The sequence below is a fragment of the Geotrypetes seraphini genome, chromosome 2, assembly GCF_902459505.1.
Source record: "Geotrypetes seraphini chromosome 2, aGeoSer1.1, whole genome shotgun sequence".
Lineage (NCBI taxonomy): Eukaryota > Metazoa > Chordata > Amphibia > Gymnophiona > Dermophiidae > Geotrypetes > Geotrypetes seraphini.
In genome coordinates, this window is record NC_047085.1 from 492205209 (window position 1) to 492229566 (window position 24358).

Genomic DNA, 24358 nt, shown 5'->3' on the forward strand with positions numbered 1-24358 from the left:
AAACGAGCATTTTGGATTACGAGCATGCTCCTGGAACGGATTATGCTCGTAATCCAAGGTACCACTGTACTCTTCTACAAGTCATGCTCCCTGCTCCAGGCTTGTCAATTGCTCTCTCCGTCTCCTTCAACCCAGCAGTCTCTTCATCTTTCCTCATGGCAGTCTCTATTCCCTTTCTCTTCAGTCCTTCTTCCTACCAGTCTCCCACTCTCTCTCTCTATTCCTTGTTTGGATACCTGTTGGTTCAAACTCACCCACGCAGAATCATTGAACTGAATTTCAGGCAATGCCACAGTCATGTATTCCTTCTTTGTGCAAACTGCCACCACCAACATCCCATCCGTGGTGAAGAACGCCTCAAAGCCTGTCCCGCTGGACGTGAAAAAGCTGTTTCATAAAAGGAAGTGAAACAAAATAAAAATATTTGTGAATGTGGCAGCACCAGGGCTTAATTTGTAGACGAATTCATCACCGTTCCCCGTCCCCGCGGATAACCATGGGAAACCATCCCGTGTCATTTTTTTTAGTATTTATCTCAACCTCACTCTTTCTACGCCGGCTTTCTTTAATGCGAGGCTTGAGGATCAGTGGTTGTGACCGTTCATATTCCGATTCTTCCCTCTCTCCTTAAAGAATGACATGGGGATGGTTCCCCGCGGTTATCCACGGGAACGGAGATGAATTCTGTCACCGTGTCATTCTCTACTATGGAGCCAGGAGAGTCTTGGGTGAGCCAGGAGCAACAGTAGACAAGGAGCTGGATTAGGGTGTAAAGACAATTCTCCGCTCCAAGCTTACCACTTCCCCCATCTCTTTCCTGCACATTGCTTGGAAGGAGATAAGAGTGGAATGCTCTGCTGCACTGGAGTCGGAACATAAGTGGCGGAATTGCGTTCCAGGCTGCTTCCCACAAAGTCAGTCCTAAGCAGCACAAAGTCTCAGACAGGTGAAAGCTTGGCTCTTTCCCCAAGCCCTTAATGGACAAAGCAATTAACTAGCTAGTCACACATACATGGATTAACCCTGGCTGCACATATCGTAGCAAGACTTGCTTATCCACTCCTACCCTATTCAAACACCCTCTCGTGCCATTTTATTTAAGTTAGCCACCCTTATTTTCTTTCTAAATCCTGTTACTCTATCATATCTGTCTATATGATCCACCTTCATTTACATCCTATACCTGGGGTGGGCAATTTTTATACACAGGCGGCCATATGAATTAGAACCCTTAGGGAGCTGCAACATTATGTAACGTCAGAACATGGCTAGGGGAGGAGCATGGGCAGATCGTAGGCATTCCTTAAAATTAATGTGCAGTGCTGTAGAATACATCTGATGCGTGCACAAATTAGGCGCAGGTATTTTGGCCTGGGTTTCTTAGGCCTAAATGGGTGCACCTACAAGTTGTGACGTGCACTAGCACTTAGTGCCTACGAAGGGCTGCTGAAAAGTTCTCAGCCTCAAACAACACAGCTGGCGCAGTGTCCATCGAGGGCTATATACCGTATTTCCCCATATATAGGCCGCGGCCTATACATCGGTTTTACAAGCTCGTGTATGGGGTGCAGCCTAGTTATATTGGGTGGCCTATATAAAAAATTGTAATCATTCCCCCCCACACCCCTGGCACCTTTCTTGGAGCCCCCTGGACAGCAGACGGCGAATCTCCAGTGGTGCAGGGCAGCTGCGATCTCTTCGGCATCCGGCCTGCTCCCACACCGCTTGCTGAGTGACTGACGTGAGTTCTCGTGAGTCTCGTGTGTCCCACAAGAGCTGACGTCGGCCATTCAGCAGGCAGTGCAGGGGCAGGCCGGATGCTGAAGAGATCGCGACTGCCCTGCACCGCTGGAGATTTGCCATCCGCCGTCCAGGGGGCTCCATAAAAGGTACCGGGAGAGGGGGGGGAAGATAAGCCGCAGCTAATACCATGGAGCGACTTATCTTCCGGTTTTCTGGGTGCAATCTATGCAGAGGGTTGGCCTATTTGTGGGGAAATACGGTACTCAGACCAGTGATTTTTCCACTTTTTTAGTTTTGTCAGAAAAATACAGAACGAAAAAAGTGGAAAGTCCTCAATGGACATAACATAACATCGTACTTATAAACCGCGTAACCGTATTGGCCGAAAAAAATGTTTCTGGGGCTGCGCAAACGCTGCAGCAAGACAGAGGAGGGAGCCTGCAAGACAGTAAACACCCAGGGGCAGCAAAGTAAAACACTGCATCGCCCTCGACCACGGCCGCACAAAATACTTCACTGGGCCGCAGGTTGGACACCCCTGCTTTAATATAACCCTTTATTTGGCATTGTTCCTGAAAAAGCAGCATGTGTTTTCTACAGCTCTTATAGGAGATCTGCATCTCCAAATGCCTATTACTTGGCACTGGTGCTCTCCTGCACTAAAAAAAATTTTTTCCTACAACTTTTCACCATCTGCCGATTAAAGGGTTAAAAGAGTATTTGCATAAGAAGGCAGAACAAGCAGCTCTGAGTACGTTCATGATATTTCAGCTGAAAGTGTGCATCCCTGTGATACATGAAAGGCAGCCAAAGAGAGCATCTTCATTCAAAGCCTGTGCGGACATTGCACCCAGGTACATAAGAAGTAAAATTACAACACAAAAGCTCATGAGAAGATTTTCATCCAAGCCGCACGCAGGCGCTAAACCCACCCACGTAAAATATGCTTAAATGTTTTGATTAACCCCATCTTCTGAGAACCAATAGGGTGCAATATAAGTTCCAGCCAAGTAGAAAAAGAATATAACATCCCTGACATCAGTCACAATTACAGACAGCTGAAAAGCAGATTTTCTTTATTTTATTAGTACCTCTTGCAGCTGTCGTAGCAAGATGTACAATTTAAGAGGACTTAGAAACAGAGACGATCAAAAACAGGTGACGCTGTGCTGGCCCGGTGGCTCAGTGCCAGCACTGCAAGTCTCCAGCTCAGTCCTCTCCCGATGCCGAGAATACTGTGTTCACAGCCCTCCTCCCACCCCACACCCCCCTTGGGAAGGAAGCTGTGGTCTTTAGGTTCCAGATTATGGCCCATAGCCCAGGTCCATTGTGGAGGAAAGGGATGAGATACGAAAAAAGGGGGAAATCCCGGGGTAGATACTAACAGAGACTCACAGAAGTACAAGGAAACAGGAAGAGAACAGCTGGGTAAATATAAACCCCGACTGCATCATTTTTAGACTATATTGAAAAATTATGGATAAGGGCCCAATCTCTGTACATGAAAAGACCAGTGTTGAAATCCTAAATTAGTAAAGTAACCATCACCTTAATCCGGTGATTCTCAAGCCAGGCCTCAGGACACGCCCAGCCTCTCAGCTTTTCAGGATACTCAGCGATGAAATGCATGAGAGAAATCTACACACGGTGGAGGCGGTGCCTCAAATGCATCTCATGTATATTCATTGTGCATATGCTAAAACCCTGGCCGGCTGGGTGTGTTTCCAGGACTAGACCGAGAACCCCTGCCTTAATCGAAAGAAAATTATCAATCTGAATTTGAAAGCATACGAGACAGTGCTTGAGAGAGATGGATAACGAGAAGAGAATGCATGAAAATCTAGGAATCATAGATATTATTACTAGATGACCATTATCCTGGAATAATTAACAGAAAACAAATGCCATGCTGGGTCAAATATTCCTTTAGGTTACTTCTGAGTAGAGAATGACATGGTGACAAAATTCATCATCGTTCCCGTCCCTGCGGATAACTGCGGGATATAATCCCATGTCATTCTTTAGTGTCTATCTCAACCTGTCCTACACCAGCATTCTTCAATACAAGGCTTGAGGGTCAGTGGCTGTGCCCATTCATACTCCGATTCTTATGTGAGCCAAGTATGGGATAATGAATCCATTGTGATATCACTGATGAAGTTGGTTCTAAGGCATTGGTGGAATGAGTCATTATGACATCATCATATCTGCTCTGGATACCAGAAACTGTCATTCTTTAGTGTCTATCTCAACCTCAGTCCTTCTACACCAGCATTCTTCAAAGCAAGGCTTGAGGGTCAGCGGCTGGGCCCATTCGTACCCTCTTAAAGAATGACATGGAGACGGTTTCCTACGGTTATCTGCGGAGGCCATTCTCTGCTTCCGAGTTAAAACTGTAGGCCCTAAGTTATAGAATAAGGGGATATTTGTGGGTCGACATTCAAAGTGATTTAGCCAGACACAAATGACTCCTGCCCATTTAAATCGCTTTCTGGTTATTTTTCAGCAGCACTTAGCCAGTTAGCACAAGACTGAAAACCAGCCATTGAAAAGGGGGGTGGGGGAGCATTCCAGGGGAAGAGTCAGCACTAAGCTGGTTACATAACATAAATAACCAAGTTAAACAGAACCACATAAAAGTCATTCCTGTCTTTATGAGGTAACTCATAGCCAGTTAAGTGCTGAATATCGCACTTAACTGTCTCTGGTTTCACCAGGTCCATAAATACAGAAATTCAATGCCGGCATGGCCCGGTATTGAAGTTCCAGGTTTAACGCCGACACTGGCAGCTGAACACTAGACCCCTGGTTTCTAACCTAACCTTTGCTTCCTAGAGCCTACCGCTGTGAACATACCTGTAAAGCTGTTTCCTTTTGAGTCCTGATGTCTCATGGCCATCCTTTGACTCTTCATTGAGGCAAACCCAGGAATGGAAAGCAAAGCCACTGCCAGGCCATTTCTGTATGGCAGGCAGCATGATACCAGACATACTTGGCGTCAGGTCAAAGTACTGCAATGCCCTTTCCAGTCCCTCCTTCCTTGCCATGGCAGACATGGCCCTGATGACTTGGCTGGAGTAGGGATGAGTTTCACCACCATCTGTGCACAGCAGCTTGATCAGCTGACGGAGCTCCCCGGGCCGGATGGACAACCTGCCCAACAACTGCAAGACGTAGATGAGATTCTCTGCACACTTGCTGTCCAGCTGCTGGTCAGAGAAAAGGGTGGCCAAGAGGCAGCTGACCATGCCCGCTTCCACACATATCATCTGGCTTGGCAGAGAAGAGTCACATATCCTCCTCAGCCAACTGGATACAAAGATCTGAAGATCGTTTGATGCAAAGTCTGGAATCCACTGGACCAGGATCAACAAGGGCTGTTCATTGCGTATGGCCTGTCCTGAGAAAGAACTGTGATCCCCTTCCATGGCCTAGTCACAAAAACAAAGAAGCACAAATTAGTATGAGTAGCTTTGGGACCCAGAAGAGGCAAGCTGGAATGGGATCGAACCACTTGGCTACTTTTACTAGTGAATTAGATGCAATGTGACATCATAAGAGCCACACATTGAGGAGAATGTGGAAAAGCAGAGATAATGATTAGGTTCTACATGGGAGCAGTGGAAACTCTTTAAGAGACATGGAGGACAATCAAGGGACAGAGGTCAATCTCAGTGCAGTACAGGAACATTTTGGAAGACAAAAACAGAGATTAAGCCAACTTTGAATGAGTCTGCATCTTAAAGAAGGGAGATTTGCTGACTAGGTCAGTCTCACCAGAGTCTTATACAGGGGCATCAATATCTCCTTTTTCCTACTGGCCATACCTCTTCCTATGCACCCCTAGAATCCTTCTAGCTTTCATCATCACCTTTTCAACCTGTTTGGCCACCTTAAGATCACCACATACTATCACACCTAAATCCCACTTCTCATTTGAGCATAAATATTCTTCACTCCCTAAACTGTACCATCCCCTTGAGTTTTTGCAGTTCAAATGCATAATTTTGCATTTCTTAGCATTAAATCTTAGCTGCCAAATTTCTGACCATTCTTCAATAGGTCCTTCCTCATGTTTGCCACACCTTCAGGGGTGTAAATGTAATGTAATTTATTTCTTATATACCGCTAAATTCCGTTAGGATTCTAAGCGGTTTACAGAAAATAGACAATAGGGTGCATTAAAATTATAAGTAAGATAGGTACTTAGAAATTCCCTTACTGTCCCGAAGGCTCACAATCTAACTAAAGTACCTGGGAAAATGACAATTAGTAGAGTAATGAAGAAATAAAAATAGAGATAGATGAGAAAAATAAGAAAATAAACGGTACCTTCTCAGTAGCGCTCACAATCTAGTCAACAGACACCCAGGACAAGTAGGGGTTAAGGAGTTTCTCAGGCAGGCATGGGCGCTTTAGAAGGTGTCTGCTCTATTGCAAATTTTGGCATCGCCCGCAAAGAGGCAAACCTTACCAGTCAGCCCTTGAGCAATATCGCTTACAAAAGTGTTAAAAAGAACAGGCCCAAGAATAGAACCTTGAGGCACGCCACTACCAACATCATTTCCCTCAGAGCGATCTACATGGACCACAATTCCCACAATTCCCACTCAACCAGTTCCTGACCCAGTCTGTCACTTTGGAGGGCATCAGCAGCACAAGAAGAACAGACCTGTGATGATCAATGTAGCATGGAGCCAGGAACAATGTGGTTTTTATTTCTCTCTGGCTCTGTGTGGGGAGAAGGGTATTGGTGTCACTGCCGTCACTCTTTTAACAGGTTGGCCTTAGCAGCAAGGGCCCACCCAGCTGGACTGCTCTTTCCTTACCATGTTCAGAAGCTCTTGCAGCAGGCGCTTGGTGGGCTGGCTTTGGCTCTTCAAAACTTCGTACAGGTGGGAGTAACCAATCCGCTCTTTAAAAACTTCCTACAAAACAGAGAAACCTTAACCACAATGTGAACAGTACAATTACATAAAAACTTGGAGGATCGGGGAGGGAGGGAACACAGGATTAATTTCAATCACAGCTACTTTACTACTAATCTGTTTCCCTGAAAATAAGCCCCTATCCCGAAAATAAGCCCTAGCATGATTTTTAAAGATATTCCTAATATAAGCCCGATCCCAAAAATAAGCCCTAGTTAAGATCGACCCATGAAGCCCCCCCCAAATGTCCCCGACACTCCCCCAACTTCATCCCTGACACTAGTGCTCCAAAAGCAGCAGCGGTATCAACGCTTTTTCCCCCCACCATGTGTAGCATCTTTCCTCCCCTATCACCCATCCCCCTATGCAGTAGAACCCCACCAACCCTCCTACCGTGAGACTGACATACCGTACCTCAGCGATACGGCCGAGGGAAGGCCCTGGTGGGGAAGGCCATGAAGCAGCCTGTTCAGAGCGCTGCCGCCACTGCTGTTTTTGGAGGCCTCGGAGGTATGGTATATCAGTCTCATGGTGGGACGGTTGGTGGGGTTCTACTGCACAGGGTGAGAGGGGAGGAAAGATGCTACACATGGTGGGGGGAGAAAGCGTTGATACCGCTGTTGCTTTTGGAGGCCTTAGCGGAGGTATGTCAGCTCTCACCGGGGTGGGGGTGGGGTCGCTGAATTGACAAGTCCGATTTTTTTCAGTGAATTGGGAAGCACTAGTGTCAGGGATGGAATTGAGGAGTGTCAGGGACATTTGGGATGGGGCTTCATGGGTTGATCTTAACTAGGGCTTATTTTTGGGGTCGGGCTTATATTAGGAACATCTTTAAAAATCATGGTAGGGCTTATTTTCGGGGAGGAAAGATGCTGCACATTGGGGGGTGGGGAAGGAAAGAGGAAGAATTGTGGTGGAGAAGAGGAAGGGAGAGATGATTGTTGTACAAGAAAAACAGTAAGACATCCCCCAAAAATAAGCCCTAATGCATTTTTTGGACCCAAAATTAATATATGACACTGTCTTATTTTCGGGGAAACATGGTACTATTTATTATTTCTATAATCCTGCTAGGCGTACACAGTGATACACATTAAAACATTCAAGAGACGGTACCTTATCAGTAGAGCTCACAATCTAGTCAACAGACACCCAGGACAAGTAGGGGTTAAGGACTTTCTCAGGCAGGCATGGGCGCTTTAGAAGTGTGTGGGTATAGGAGATCAAAACAAATCTAGGGCGATTGGGAAGAAACCAGAAAAGCATCGCACTAAAAAAGAAGAGCTATCAAGGGAGAGAAGGTCATAATATCACAAACACCACCAAGGTTCAACAAACATAACATAAACAAACAGTAAAAAAAAAAAAAAAAGTATATCAAATCAATCTGTTATTTAATTAATTGGAATATAAACCATTAGTATCGGTTCAATGAAACATAAGAACATAAGCGTTGCTATACTGGGATATTTGCGGTGATAAGGGATTAACAGACCCATGAATACAGAAAAATCACGAATAACTTTTTCATATGTTATTTGCCATGTTTTCCATTAAAAACTATGCCATGAAATCCTATGGTAAAGATACGTGGCTAAAAATGCTAATTGGAAATAAACTGATCCGTAAAACATATTAAAAGCTGCAAATTCAAAAATGCAAGAGAGAGCTAAACTTACCTGGTTTGAATCTTGTATTTATCTCCAATTTTCCAACTCAGTTTTGTTTTAGTTGATGGCTATGCTGCTCAACAAGGCACCCTGTTTCAGGATCCTTCCCAATCCTCAGGAACGGTCATCGTAAATTCAGAGCGGTTCATATTTTGATTACGTGAATAACAGATTGATCTGATATACTTTTTATTTTTTACTGTTTGTGTTATATTATGTTATTTATGATGGTGTAACCATCTTTCCCTTGATAGTTCTGTTTTTAGGGAGTGAGCTTTTTTCTACACTTTTGGTTCTGCTTTCCCTCCTATAGGGTTTTTCTGGTGGGATTTAAGGCCAGTGTCAGACAGACTTCTATGGCTGTATCCCACAGATGGCAAAAGCCAGTGACTAAAAAAGCAAACAGAATGCTAGGTATGCCTAGGACCACCTGTCTGATTTGGTACATTGGGCTCCATGTCTGGCAGCATTCAAATCTGTGCTTAAAGCCCATTTTTAAAAAAAATTGTATTTAAGTCCTAACCCAACCCACTTGAAAAGCACTCAAAGATTTGTCGTTCCTCTATAGTCCCCTACTGTATCCGCCTCATCGTTCCTTTTGTAATTCCCTTTTTTCTTGTGTGTCTGTCATAATTAGATTGTAAGCTCTTTCAAGCAGGGACTGTCTATTGCGTGTTTAATGTACAGCGCTGAGTTCATCTGAGCTATAGAAATAATTAAAAGTAGTAGTAGTAGCTAAAATCACAAGTCAGGAATCTCGGGATACTACTATACTCATCGCTGACTCTGATCCTGTAAATTCAAACAACCTTTAAAATTTGGCAGCCACAAAATCTCTCTTCATATATTGAAAAGACCACAGTGGTCCATTCCATGATGACATCACAACTAGACTACTGCAATGGCCTATACACTGGTCTAACCAAAAAGAGTTTGCATCAGCTGCAACTAATTCAGAATACTGCAACATGACTGATAGGAAGTTGCAAGAGATGAGACATCATACCCTTCCTGCACAAACTACACCAGCTACCGGTACCTCACAGGGCTAAATTTAAATCTCTATGTTTGATTGTCGATGTCCTTAGACAAAATGGTCCAGAATCGTTAATGGACATGCTAGACCTTTATACGCCGTCGAAACCTCTGAGGTCCTCTCAAGTACCATAACTATTGTATTGGGGGAAATGACATCACCAGCCGAAATGGACAACTGAGCTCTTTGCTCCACATGCCTCTGCAATAAATCATGATCCATCAGCAGTTAAATTTAGTGACAACACGAGACAACCCACGTGTATTGGACAGAGTTTGGTGCTCTCTCCTATCTGAAGGAGCTATGTCACAGCTCCGTTGTCGGAATTTGAAAGAATCTGCATTTCATCCACATACCCTAGAGCCTGGTAAGATGGTGAAGAGGGGCGAACACCGATCTGTGTCACTGGACCCGGCTGTGGTGAATGCAATATTGAGCACTACATCCAGCCTAATTGACCCTATTGCTAAGGTCTGTTAAATATTGCAAGAAATAAAAGCAGACCTTAAAACACTGAAAGATGAATTAACACTAGCAGCGGATCTCCGTGGAGAGATAGCAGAGTTGGGCCATCGGGTAAGCGATACAGAAAAGCGTACTGAAGAACACCATGAAATGCTGGTGGAAGTGGATAATCGAACTAATGTACTAACACATCAGACTTTCATCCTAAATAAACTCGAAGATTTGGAGAATAGAGGGCATGACTCCAGTGTTCGAATACAGGGGATTCCCGAGTCGGCTGACTGAACTGTGAACAAGTACTCCAACAGATAGCAAGCATGTTGCTATCAGATGCAACGGCTCAGGTGCCCCCAGAATGCACTGGCCTGAAGAGAGCGCACTTGGAAACAAACAGCGAGACATAATTGCACACTTTAATGATTTTAAGCACAAGGAAAAGGTGATCTCAAAAGCACAAGCCCAATCAAATTTTCAATGGGACTCTTACGATATAGAATTATTATCACAACTTGGCCGCGGTGACATTGAGAAGAGCAGAAATGAAACCCCTCATCAAATTCCTGAGAGAAAAGAACATTAAGGGCTGTTCTCCCTGGAGAAGAGGAGACTTAGAGGAGACATGATAGAAACCTTCAAGATCCTGAAGGGCATAGAGAAAGTGGATAAGGACAGATTCTTCGAACTGCGAGGAACCACGAGCACCAGGGGTCACTCGGAGAAATTGAAAGGGGACAGGTTTAGAACCAATGCTAGGAAGTTCTTTTTTACCCAGAGGGTGGTGGACACATGGAACGCACTTCCAGAGGTTGTGATAGGCCAGAGCACAGTAAAGGGGTTTAAGGAAGGTTTGGATAGGTACCTAAAGGATAAAGGGATTGAGGGGTACAGATACCAGCAGAGGTAGGTTATAGAAGTAGAGGTAGATTATAAAGGTCAAGAATTCACTTCACAGGTCAAGGACCTGGTGGGCCGAGATGGACCTCTGGTCTGACCCAGTGGAGGCAACTTCTTATGTTCTTAAGTACAAATGGCGACACCTCTTTGCAATGCTCTTTTATGTGGATGGGGCGCTGTACATTGTGTACTCATTGGAGGAGGCCCTACAGATCTTTCCTGAAATACAAGGGCTGTAAGGAGGCCTGAAATAGTAAAAAAAAAAAAAAAAAATTGAACATTTCACTTGGTGTTGGCTCATGTGTATTTTATTGGTTATATTCACGGAAACAAGACAGAAAGAAGATTGACTTATTTGAGCTTTGGTGCTGGAGAAGGATTTTAGGCATGCCGTGGACTGCCAGAAGAACTGACAAATCAATTCTGGAAGAGATCAAACCGGCTACATCATTCGAAGCCCAAATGAGGAAGTTACGAATGTCTTATTTTAGTCACACCATCAGAGGAGAGAGATCACCGGAGAAGGACATCATGTTCGGAAAGATCAAAAGAACCAGGTAAAGAGGACAACCTGCAATCAGATGGCTGGACACGTTGAAAACAACCATGGGGATGACTCTGGAGGACCTTTCTGAGCTAGCACCAAACCGATTTCTTTTTAGATCCGCAGTTCATCAAGTCGCTAGGATTCGAACACGAGTCCATGGCACCTAACGATAATAACATGCTCAACAAAAATTATTTAAACATAAATAATGATAGCAAAACGTCTGGTTATAACTTACATTGTTCCATCATATATAACTGTCTATATGGGTTCATAGACAACGGCGCGAAAGACAAAAGCGCGCGCCGACAATTGAGCGCAGCGCAGAGCCGCGCACCGCACAAAATTACAGTTTTTAGGGGCTCCGACAGGGGTTTTTGTTGGGGAACCCCCCAGTTTACTTAATAGACATCGCGCCGGCGTTATGGGGGGCTTGGGGGGTTGTAACCCTCCACATTTTACTGTAAACTGAACTTTTTCCCACGCCCCCCCCGTCGGAGCCCTAAAAACAGTAATTTAGAGCAGCGCATGCCTCCGCGCTGCGCTCAATTGTCTGGGCACGCCTTTGTCGCGGTGCGCTTTTGACCTGACACCGTCTATATGTGAATGGCATGATGCCTGTGTTTCAGCATGAATGACTATTACCTGCACAGAGTGGCAGGTGCAGCTCAGGCTGTCTTGTTGGGCAGACTGGATGGACTATGCAGGTCTTTATCTGCCATCATTTATTGTGTTTCTGTGCTCTGTTTTTGAACCGCATTATTAAAAGCAGAACATTGGTTTCCTGTATCTTACAGCTTAAAAACTGAAACTTTTACTGCTCATCCATAAAGCTTTAATCCCAGGAGCTCCAGCATCTCCGACAGACTCTATCTCCATGTCCGCCCAGGCTCTCTGCTTCCTAGATTAGAAATTGTTTATCATTTGGCCCTTTCACAAGTTCAATACAGAATCACCCATTAATCAGCATTGTTTTTTAAAAAATTTAGTATTAGTCCTATGGAATGTATCACAGTAGAAAGCTCCATTATAAGATTCGAGAAGTGATTGGAAAACTTTTTTTTTAGTGGGGGGGCCTTTGGTGAAGTGCTCAGCTGAGAACAGCAGGCAATAAGTCTCATTTAATTTCTATTTCTCTCAATTTTAAATCTTATTGTTTATGACTTTAACCTCTTTAAATAACATGCTAGATCGTTTCAAAGGAAAACTAAAAACGTTTCTTTTTAAAGATGCGTTCAACCTCTAATGCACTTATCTTATGAAACGTTTATCTTCATTTCTGCCTTGGTATTTGCCTTTTGTATTTCCCCCCCTAAGGCTCTCTTTTCCCTATATGGCCCCACAATATTTGACTGATTCATTTGTTTTTTCTACTCACAAGAATTCAAGAAAAACCCACGCCTTATTCGTTTTCCCTTCAGTTAGTGGATGCAAATACAGTACATAAAATTCCACGAGCGCAAACTCTCTTTTCAAGCTGCTTTGTATGATAGAGACTAAGAACTTGTTCCTAACGTCCCACTCTTATCTTCAATTTAAAACGCAGCTGAAAACCCATCTTTTCAATAAATTCATTGGCAACTAATTTCTCCATCCTTTGTGTTTATTATTAATCTTTTGTAAACCGCATAGAACTATTTGGTAATGCGGTCTAGAAATTGATTTATTGTATTATAGTATTGTATTGTAATATAATGTACTTCTTTAACATAATCCTATCTTTCTAGTAGGTCCTGTATATTTTAATGTATGTCACCCTATTTTACTTTTTTTTATTATGTACCAACTTAGAAGACTGATAGACGGTATATCAAATTTTTATTAAATTTGTAACATGATTGTACTTACTTTGATGCATTATTGAAAGGAAATTAAGCAAATGTCATAGGCACGGCCATAGGAAAATTTGATTTTACAATCTGTCTTATTCTATATTGATGCATAAGCTTGCAAGTATATATCACTGATCTTTTCGCATCCTTCCTTTCCCAAGCATAATCTGCATTCCACAATTCTGCTTCTGGTTTTTCATTAGCACGTACCGCGGTCTTACATCGCCCAGTGTGAGGCTGGCATTACCTTGACTGAAGGAGAGTTGCTCATAATTGAAGTCAGCACTCCTATGGCATGCACTGTGATGGAGTCGGAGCCAGTGTCAAAGACCTAGAAAAGATAAGAGAGGTGCTGAGTAGATAATGACATAGGGACAAAGTTTTTTCCCGTCCCCACCCTGTTCCCGCAAGCTGTCCCCATCTCCATCCCATCCCCGCAGAATCTGTCCTCATTTGCACAAGCCTCAAACATTTATGATTTTATATTTAAATCTTTTTATTAAAGTATAAAGAGGGACAATATTCTGTACAACTGTTTATAAAAAATCACAAATAGAGCCTTCTGTTCCGATCTGGTTTTGGTACAATCTTCCCAAAGATTCCGTTGCCTATGTTTTTACATCATTTGAGAAGGTAATTGGATTGTCTTTCAGACCGTGTTCCATCCGCACTTGCACAGATGCCATCCCAACGTCGCTGCTAGCTGGAAGCTTTTCCAAAACCCAAAGCGTTGGGTTTTGAAAAGCCGTCCGAACCCCCCGGATATGTCCTTGAAAAGGCGGACATGTCCATGGAAATTCAGACTTCTGGTAACCCTATCCCTCACTGATCACCCCACTCTTGAAAAATGGCCTGGTATTTGAGTACCAAGACAAAAAAAAAAGGGGGCAAGAGACTGTGGATTCCAATGATCTCGACAAGGCATTTATTTAAAATTAGATAACAGAAAAGAAAAGAACAATCTCCACTACACAGAGTGACTGACATGGGATGCGATGCGGACCCAACACAGTCCGTGTTTCGGCTTATCAAAGCCTTCCTCAGGGGTCCTAAGGGGATAAAATGATGGAAGCACGACGATTTGTGTGCTTCTGATGATGACTGGAATTTGAGTACCAGCGTCTTTTTTGCTAGAAAAAAAATGCACTGGAAAGGCCAAGAAACAATGCTGCAATAGCTCTGTAAGATATAGGAACTCGTCTAATACTCCACTTTTCCTGTCCTTAAAAACATAAGAATTAAGAATTAAACATGTTAAAAAAGAAAAGAAATTCACAAATTTTCTTCCTTGTATCAACTCAAAAGAAATACAAAGAGACTGAGGAGAATAAGCTTAAAATCATAACATTGTTTAAACACACTCTCATGCACTTTGCTCCCTTATATTTTATAGGACCAAGATGCTGTTGAGTTTGATGTTGCCCATGACATTGTTAGAAAGAACAGAAACACCAAGGCATGCTCTTTGATCAAATGCTCAGCATACACCCCAAGTCCAAAAGCGGTGATCTTCAGGAAGACTGCTTGGTTTTCTGATACTATCCATTTTAAGAAGCCCTGGGAGAGGATCTTTCCCACTCAAGATATGTTTTTAAGGTGATAACATGTGAGTAAAGGTAAGCTGGTCGAAACAGTGAACTTACGTTTTTAGAAGGCATTTGATAAAGTTCTCCATGAGAGAATTCAGAAAAAATTAAAAAGTCGTGTGACAGGAGGCAATACCCTATTCCTGGGCTAGATTTGAAGGCCTCACAACCCAGGCTAAGGCTTGCTTCCCTTTGCTTCAGGACCAATGTGCTTCAAAGGGGTACCGCCATGACATACACATTTCCATTTTCTCCAGTCCTGCCTTAAGGGCACCAAAATCTTAAACCCTGCCCTATTGTTGACTGGTTGCTAATTAAATGACAGGAATTGGAGAGTAAAGCTAAGTGGTCAGTTTTCTCTGTGGAGAAAAGTAAACAGTGGAGTGCCCCAGGAACCTGTTGGAGGCTAATGTTTTCTAAATAATCTGGAAAAAGGAGTGACGACTACATAAGGCAACTGAACAGTTTGTTTTGTTTGTCATCTGTAAATTTACAGATACTAAAATAAGAGCAGATTGTGAGGAGGAGGTACAGAAGGACTTTGCATTTGGGGACTGTGCCTTTCTTCCTGCTGCTGAGAAATGCAGGGGGTCGTAGGAGACTGTTCACTGTATTTCTTTAAGTTTTATTTTGAATGTTGTAAACCACTTTTGATGGCCTTTTGGAGATAGTAGGCAGTAGTTTTTTTTTCCCCATTAAAATACATAATGTTGTAGAATTGTAGCATGGAATGGAGGGAAAGCACAGTTGCTTACCGTAACAGGTGTTATCCAGGGACAGCAGGCAGATATTCTTGACTGATGGGTGACGGCACCGACGGAGCCCCAGTATGGACAATTTTAGAGTGATTGCACTCTAAGAACTTAGAAAGTTCTAGCTAGGCCGCACCGCGAGTGCGCGAGTGCCTTCCTGCCCAACGAAGGCGCGCGGTCCCCAGTTAGGATAAGCCAGCTAAGAAGCCAACCCGGGGAGGTGGGAGGGACGCAAGAAGATCTGCCTGCTGTCCCTGGATAACACCTGTTATGGTAAGTAACTGTGCTTTATCCCAGGACAAGCAGGCAGCATATTCTTGACTGATGGGTGACCTCCAAGCTAACAAAAAGTGGGATTCGTTCAAGTGAGCTCCCCAGGTTGGCCATTAGGAAAAAAGATTTTGTAAAACAGATTGGCCGAAGTGTCCATCCCGTCTGGAGAATGCATCCAGACAATAGTGAGATGTAAAAGTATGAACTGAGGACCAAGTAGCAGCCTTGCAGATTTCCTCAATGGAAGTGGAGCGGAGGAAAGCTACAGACGCTGCCATAGCTCTAACTTTGTGGCCCGTGACAGAACCTTCCAGTGTCAGGCCCAACTGAGCATAACAAAATGAAACGCAAGCAGCAAGCCAATTAGATAAAGTGCGTTTAGATACAGGATGATCCATCTTGTTAGGGTCAAAGGCCAAAAAAAGTTGAGGAGAAGATCTGTGAGGCTTAGTGCGTTCGAGATAGTAAGCCAAAGCACGTTTGCAGTCCAAGGTATGTAAAGCCTGTTCACCTGGATAAGAATGAGGCTTCGGGAAAAAGACAGGTAGGACAATGGACTGGTTAAGGTGAAAGTCAGACACAACCTTAGGGAGAAACTTAGGGTGTGTACGCAGAACCACCTTATCATGGTGAAAAATAGTGAAAGGTGGATCGGCCACTAGTGCATGTAACTCACTGACCCTCCAGGCAGAGGTGAGAGCTATCAGGAAGACCACTTTCCAAGTGAGAAATTTGAAATGTGCTGTGGCCAAAGGTTCAAAAGGAGGCTTCATTAAAGCGCAAAGAACTACATTGAGATCCCAGACCACAGGAGGGGGCCTGAGAGGTGGTTTCACATTTAAAAAGTCCCTCATGAACCTGGAAACCAAAGGATGAGCAGAGAGGGGTTTTCCATGAATTGGCTCATGAAAGGCAGCAATGGCACTGAGATGAACTCTGATAGAAGTAGATTTGAGACCAGAGTCAGACAAGGAAAGAAGATAGTCCAACATCAGTCCCACTGCTAGAGACATGGGATTAAAGTGATGTAAGAGGCACCAGGAAGAAAACCGAGACCATTTCTGTTGATAACACTGAAGGGTGGTCGGTTTCCTGGAAGCATCAATGATAGAACGGACAGGCTGAGAAAGTAGTGAGTGAGCCGAAGTTAGCCCGAGAGATACCAAGCTGTCAGGTGCAGAGACTGTAAGTTGGGATGTAGAAGGGACTGTTGATGCTGAGTAAGCAGTGACGGAAACAGTGGAAGAAGTATGGGCTCCCTGGAACTGAGTTGAAGTAGAAGGGAGAACCAGTGTTGCCTGGGCCACCGTGGAGCGATGAGAATCATGGTGGCTTGTTCCCTCCTGAGCTTGAACAATGTTCGCAGCATGAGAGGTAGAGGAGGAAATGCATAGAGAAAGAGATTGGTCCAATCCAGGAGAAATGCATCGGGTGCCAGACGGTGAGGGGAGTAGAGTCTGGAGCAAAACAGGGGCAGTTGATGATTGTGAGGAGCTGCAAAAAGGTCCACCTGAGGAGTGCCCCATTGAGCGAAAATGGACTGGAGTGTCATGGGATCGAGAGTCCATTCGTGAGGTTGGAGAATTCTGCTGAGATTGTCTGCTAAGGAATTCTGCTCCCCTTGAATGTAGACAGCTTTCAAGAATAAATGACGAGCTGTCGCCCAAGACCAAATCCGTTGCGCTTCCTGACACAACAGGTGAGAGCCTGTGCCCCCCTGTTTGTTGATGTAGTACATCGCCACTTGGTTGTCTATGCAAAGGAGTAGTACTTGAGGAAAGAGAAGATGTTGGAATGTCTTAAGGGCATAAAACATTGCTTGGAGCTCCAGGAAGTTGATGTGATGCTTCTTTTCCTGTGCAGTCCAAAACCCCTGAGTTTGGAATTCGTTCAAGTGAGCTCCCCAGGCATAGGGGGATGCGTCTGTGGTGATAATTAGATGATGAGGAGGTAGGTGGAACAGTAGACCTCTGGATAGATTTGAAGATTTCAACCACCAAAGAAGCGACTGTTGAAGAGACGATGCTACAGATATGTGTTTTGAGCAAGGATCCGTCGCTTGGGACCACTGGGTTGCTAGGGTCCATTGAGGAATGCGCAGGTGAAGACGTGCGAAGGGGGTGACATGCACTGTCGATGCCATATGCCCCAAGAGTACCATCATGTGATTTGCAGAGATGGTAATCTGTTGAAACACCTGCAGACAGAGATGAAGGATGGTCTGAAGGCGGTTGGATGGAAGAAACGCCCTCATGAGAACAGTGTCCAGAATGGCGCCAATGAATTGAAGTCGCTGGGTTGGAATGAGTTGCGACTTGGGTAGATTGATTTCGAAACACCAACAGTTGAAGAAATTGAATGGTCTGGTTGGTGGCAAGCAGAACTTCCTGAGGAGAATGAGCCTTGATCAGCCAGTCGTCCAGATAAGGGAAGACTTGAAAATTGTGAGAGCGGAGATAGGCTGCTACCACAATCAGACACTTGGTGAATACCCTGGGAGAGGAGGCCAGGCCGAAGGGTAGCACTTTGTACTGATAATGATTTTGATTGATGAGAAAGCGTAGATATTGTCTTGATGCCAGATGGATAGGAATATGAGTGTAGGCCTCTTTTAGATCGAGGGAGCATAGCCAGTCGCCCTGAGTGAGAAGAGGGTAGAGGGTGGCAAGAGAAAGCATTTTGAACTTCTCCTTGACCAAACATTTGTTGAGATCTCTGAGATCTAATATGGGTCTGAGGTCTCCGGTCTTTTTGGGAACTAGAAAGTACCGGGAGAAAAATCCCTGACCTCGCTGATCTGGAGGAACTTCTTCGATGGCATTGAGAAGGAGGAGGGATTGAACCTCTTGAGTGAGAAGGAGGGATTGAGACCTGTTGGAAGCAGACTCTTTTGGGAGGTTTTACGGGGGAGAAGTCTGAAAATTGAGAGAGTAGCCGTGGGCGATGATAGAGAGCACCCATTGATCGGTGGTAATTACCTCCCATCGGCCCAGAAAAAATTGGAGGCGACCTCCGATAGGTTGTGGAAGAGGACAGGAGGGAGGAAGACTGGCGATGCCCTGGAAAAGAGAGTCAAAAGGGCTGAGTTGGTTTAGGCTGAGTAATAGGCTTTACTGCAGGCGGCTGCTGTTGGAGAGCCTGTTGATGCTGCTGTTGCCGCTGCCTCCGAGGCTGGGGAGGATGAGGCTGAATCGGCCGAGCAGAGAAATGACGCTGATAGGACGTCTGCTGTCTAAAAGGACGAGCAGGAGGGGGCTTTTTTTTGGTTTTCAATAAGGTATCCCACCTCGTCTCATGAGCGGAAAGCTTCTGGGTGGTGGTATCCAGAGATTCTCCAAACAGCTTGTCACCCAGGCAAGGAGTATTGGCTAGGCGGTCCTGGTTGTTAACATCAAGCTCTGAGACGCGCAGCCATGCTAATCGTCTCATCGCTACAGACATTGCAGTAGCTCGGGATGTCAGTTCAAAAGTGTCATAGATGGATTGGACCATGAACTTCCTGAGCTGAAAGAGACTGGCAGTGCATTGCTGAAAAGCAGAAAGCTTGCGGTCTGGTATATATTTTTGAAAAGTGGCCATTTGCTGAATAAGATGTTTCAGGTAAAAGGAGAAGTGAAAAGCATAGTTACCTGAACAGTTGGCCAACATAGCATTCTGGTAAAGTCGTTTACCGAATTTGTCCATAGCCTTGCCTTCTCTGCCAGGAGGGACAGAGGCATACACACTTGAGCCTGCAGATGTCTTCAGGGTTGACTCCACCAGCAAAGATTTGTGTGGCAGCTGAGGTTTGTCAAACCCTGGAATGGGAATAACTTTATAAAGTGATTCCAATTTCCTTGGAGCTCCTGGGATGGTAAGAGGAGTCTCCAGATTTTTATAAAAAGTTTCCCTTAAAATATCGTTAAGGGGTAACTTCAAAAATTCTTTGGGAGGTTGATCAAAGTCCAAAGCATCAAGGAATGCCTTGGACTTTTTAGAATCAGACTCTAATGGGAGAGAAAGGGTGTCTGACATCTCCTTAAGAAATTTAGTGAAGGAAGAGTGCTCTGGCTTACTAGCAGGATCCTGCACCGATGGGACAGCCTCATCCGATGAAAAATCCTCTCCTCGGAATCATCCCATAAATCAGGGTCACGTACCGATGGAAGACGGCCCTGAGATAGAGGAGTAGAGGAATCGGTATGCTTGGTTTTACGTACCAATTTGCCGGAACGCATCGACACCGTACCAGGTGAATGTAAAGCGGTACGGGTGTCAGAGAGCGGTACCGGATCAGAGACTGAGTGAACAGCTCGACGAAGAGACTTTGGCTCTGCTGACAAAATAGGCATAGACATAGAAGAGACAGATTTAAGCGGTGCCGATAACGTCGATGCCGACAAAATAGGTTGGTCGACGATCGGTACCGTAGGCTCAGTAGGTACTGACACTGGAAGGTTCGGAGTTAGCAGAGCCGGGAGCAGGTGTTGTAATTGCTCCTTAAGCTGGACCTGGAGGATGGATGCTATGCGCTCATCCAGATATGGTCCCGATGGCACCGGTACCGCTTTTTTCTTGCTCGGTACAGCTCGACGCTCAGGCAAAGTCGATGCCGATGAAGAGGCAGTCACTTCTATGGGAGCGGAGCGTTTATGGGGCCGGCGCGCAGTCTGCAGGACTTGGCTCACTGCATGTTCGACTGGCGGGCCGAGAACTGTAGGGGATGGCTTCTTAGCTGGCTTACCTGTGGAGTGCGACACCGAAGATGTATCTTGCGGTGTCAAAACCGCCGGTGCCGACTTGGAGGAAGTTGCCGATGCCGGGGTCGATGCCGGTGGAACTTCCATAGCGGCACCAAAAAGAAGTTGCTGTTGAATCTGGCAATTCTTCAAAGTTCTCTTTTGAAGAGAAGCACAGTGGGTGCACGTTCCAGCCCTATGGTCCGGACCCAAGCACTGAAGGCACCACTTGTGCGGGTCGGATAAAGAAATAGGGCGTGCACACCGCTGACACTTTTTAAAACCCGGTGAAGGGGGCATGAAGGGAAAAACGGCAGTAGAAAAATCGAAGCTCGAGGCTTCGATGGTGCCAACAGGCCCCGCTGGGGCCGACCGAAAAAAGTAAAAAAAAAATAGACTTTTTAAAAAAAAAAAAATTAAATCAAGAAAAGAATAATAAAGAAAAAAGAACGTGAAGAGTTTCACGAGGAAAAAAACGCGAGCGGGAAGGCGAAAAAATGATTTTCCAACAGCCGTTGGAAAACACGCGTCTTCTTAGCTCCGCGGAAACTAAGAAACTGGGGACTGCGCACCTTCGTCGGGCGGGAAGGCACTCGCGCACGCGCGGTGCGGCCTAGCTAGAACTTTCTAAGTTCTTAGAGTGCAATCACTCTAAAATTGTCCGTACCGGGGCTCCGTCGGTGCCGTCACCCATCAGTCAAGAATATGCTGCCTGATTGTCCTGGGATAAACAGCAAACCAAGACCTACAAATGCCTTACAGAGTTCAGCTTAGGGACTGGGGGAATGTTACTGCTGCACTGTCTGTGCCAAATTTTAGCAATGGGCCTAATGTTAAACATTGAGATCTGCGTGTGAAAATTATTTTTGTTCTCCTATTATGCTTTTGTTTGGCAGGATTTTTTTTTCCCTTTTTGTGAAACAGTGCAACTTTAAATTTGAAATTCTTACCAGTACAGGGTGGGCCACAGAAAAGTAGCCCGCCTCTAATACCGGTGCCAGAAAGATGATGTTCTCCCCGGAACAGCAAATAGCGACTGTGGAAGGCTATGTGCAAAGCGGGTCGATTGAGGCAATGCACGAGGCAACTTGTGGGTAAGTGAATAAAAACAATCCACATGCTCGTTCCTCTTGTCATACTATCGCTGGAGGCAGGCTGCTTTTCCGCGGCCCACCCTGTATATGTGTGTGTGTGTTGGGATGGGGCTAGATTCACCAAGGACACCGATCGTGTCCCGACCTCTCTGCCACCCTGTGAACCTGTGGTTTTAACCCTTGGGTTAACCCTTTCAGGACCAAGGGACATATTTGTCCCATAACTTTAAAATCCTATAAATTTTGATTGGGATAGTCTACAGTTCTAAATTTGATATGTACGGATTCCATAGGATACTGCCTTTATGTAAACAAACTGGTTCCGACATTCATTCATTAGCGTCGTTGCCAGATTGACGAGAAGATTCACTTGCCACACTGTCCATAAGCCAGAAGTGTGATTTTTTTTAAAAAAAATAATGATATTTCACAAAAAAAATCAATTTTTTGGCATCTGCAAGCCCTTTTTACCATAAAAATGTCGTCAAAACCACAAAAATTGGCCTACGATCCTTATGGTCCTGAAAGGGTTAAAAGCAGGGCTGCACTGTTTTCCTGCAAACTCCGAAAAGGGGTTAACCCTTTCAGGACCAAGGGACATATTTGTCCCATAACTTTAAAATCCTATAAATTTTGATTGGGATAGTCTACAGTTCTAAATTTGATATGTACGGATTCCATAGGATACTGCCTTTATGTAAACAAACTGGTTCCGACATTCATTCATTAGCGTCGTTGCCAGATTGACGAGAAGATTCACTTGCCACACTGTCCATAAGCCAGAAGTGTGATTTTTTTTTAAAAAAATAATGATATTTCACAAAAAAAATCAATTTTTTGGCATCTGCAAGCCCTTTTTACCATAAAAATGTCGTCAAAACCACAAAAATTGGCCTACGATCCTTATGGTCCTGAAAGGGTTAATGTAGGGTGCCACACTTCGGCATGAGATCAATAAAATGTTGTACAAGCCCCCCCCCTTGCAGCGTGTTCTTTTTAAGCCCCCCCCCCTCCCTTCTTTCCTTGCGCGGAGAGCATGCGCAGACTATCTGCAGGCAAAGAAGATGGTCTGTGCATGGGTCAGGATCGCTGTGCAGTGATCAGTGTGGGGCGTGCCAGTGATCGCCGTGATTTTTTTTTTTTTTTTTAATCTTTATTCATTTCAAATCTTAAATCAAGTACAATATTGACATTTATCAATTAAGCATTCAAATACACTTGAAATCCTATAATTGATCATCATATTATAAAATATTACCCCCCTCCCTTATTTATTTATGAAAATGATTTGTTTCAATTATAATCAAAAATACCCACCCCCCTCCCCCCCTTAATGTCTTAAAATTTTATACAGGGAAGAATATTTTTAATCTTTACAATAATCTATTAATGGTCTCCACACATCTTGAAATTTGTTATAATTTCCTTTTTGGACAGCTAGTGTCCTTTCCATTTTATATATATGGCATACAGAGTTCCACCAAAAACAATAATTAAGTCTATTCCAATTCTTCCAATTGTAAGTGATCTGTTGAATGGCAACTCCAGTTAAAATTAGCAATAACTTGTTATTATTAGATGAGATTTGTTTCTTAGCCCTCATTTCTATACCAAATAAAACTGTGTCATATGATAATGCCACATGATTTTCTAATAGGGAATTAATTTGATTCCAGATTGATTTCCAAAATTCTAATATATATCGCCGTGATTTGCATGAGGACGAGTTGTGAATCGCCCGCCCGGCCATGGATCGGATCGATGAGGTTAGTGAATCTAGCCCTTAGTTCCTAGTCAACCAGTAGCAGCTGTAGGTAACTCTCCTTTCCTACCTCAGTGACTCAGGATACAAGGCTGAAGAGACAGTATGCCCCTCCCAGGAGTGGCAAAAGCCGCATTACTGAATTGATGCACTTTATGTGAGGCAGTCCCCCCCCCCTTTTTTTTAAAAAAAGTAGAAATGGAGCATCATTGCAGAGCTGGACAAGCACACAGAACTCTCAACGAACACCAGACGAGCAAGAAAAAGATTTAATCTTTTGCAAAAAGCAACCAAGCCAGACAAACAAGGTGCGGGCAACAGTTTCTCCCAATCTGAAATGAATGCATTACATAAAAGGATAATATGAGGCACCATCTAGCTAGCCCCATCACCTCTCAGCCATTGCATTTCATGTGGTGCATTTTCCTTTTTTAAAAGCTCAGGTCTCATTTTCAGCTGAAAAAAACCGAGCCCAGCACTAGGCACTTAAGACTTTTGCAGTTTATGCTTTTTGTAAAAGATCCACTGAAAGAAGTCAGCTCCTCCCTGACTAGCTCTGACTGAAAAGCTCCCCAAGAGCAACCTGTAGCAGGATGAGGAATTTTACCCACAGGAGTAGGGGTATAGAGAACTCAGGACCCCTAAAATTCACTCCTCTACGCCTATCTCAACTAAAAATCAAGCAGAGTTCTAGAAGCCAATCTTTACCCTGCAAGAACTAGAATCTCTGAAGCCAATGACAATTTTTTATTAGAGAAATTTTTTTTAAAAATTCCAAAATCTGGTCCCTTGCCCCCTGTAAAGATTTAATGCAAAATATTGATCCGGATTTGTTTCTTTTCATTACGCAAACATTTCTTTCATCTTCCGGGACATCCTGGCGCCTAAATTTCTAGCTCCTCTTCACATTGTATTCCTTGGGTCTCTTTCCTTAAAATACGTATGTATTCTCTCCATTGCCATGCTCCCTCTAAGCTACGCAGGATTCTTCTACCTAAATTCCTTCTGGCGGCGGTGCAGTTTCAATGACACATTTTCAATAGTGAGGGAGAGGCAAG

The 24358-nt window shown here is 44.2% G+C and overlaps 1 protein-coding gene across 3 annotated transcripts in view; it reads right to left on the minus strand.

The window, feature by feature from the left end:
* Positions 1 to 24358, minus strand: part of NBEAL2 (neurobeachin like 2) — a 408006-nt gene that overhangs the window by 173245 nt on the left and 210403 nt on the right. For all 3 annotated transcript variants that reach the window (XM_033931896.1, XM_033931894.1, XM_033931895.1), the window contains 4 exons: positions 13363 to 13446; positions 6573 to 6671; positions 4600 to 5174; positions 255 to 387 (listed from right to left, as the gene is read on the minus strand). In XM_033931896.1, the coding sequence (XP_033787787.1) occupies positions 255 to 387; positions 4600 to 5174; positions 6573 to 6671; positions 13363 to 13446 (891 nt within the window). The remainder of the gene's footprint in view (positions 1 to 254; positions 388 to 4599; positions 5175 to 6572; positions 6672 to 13362; positions 13447 to 24358) is intronic.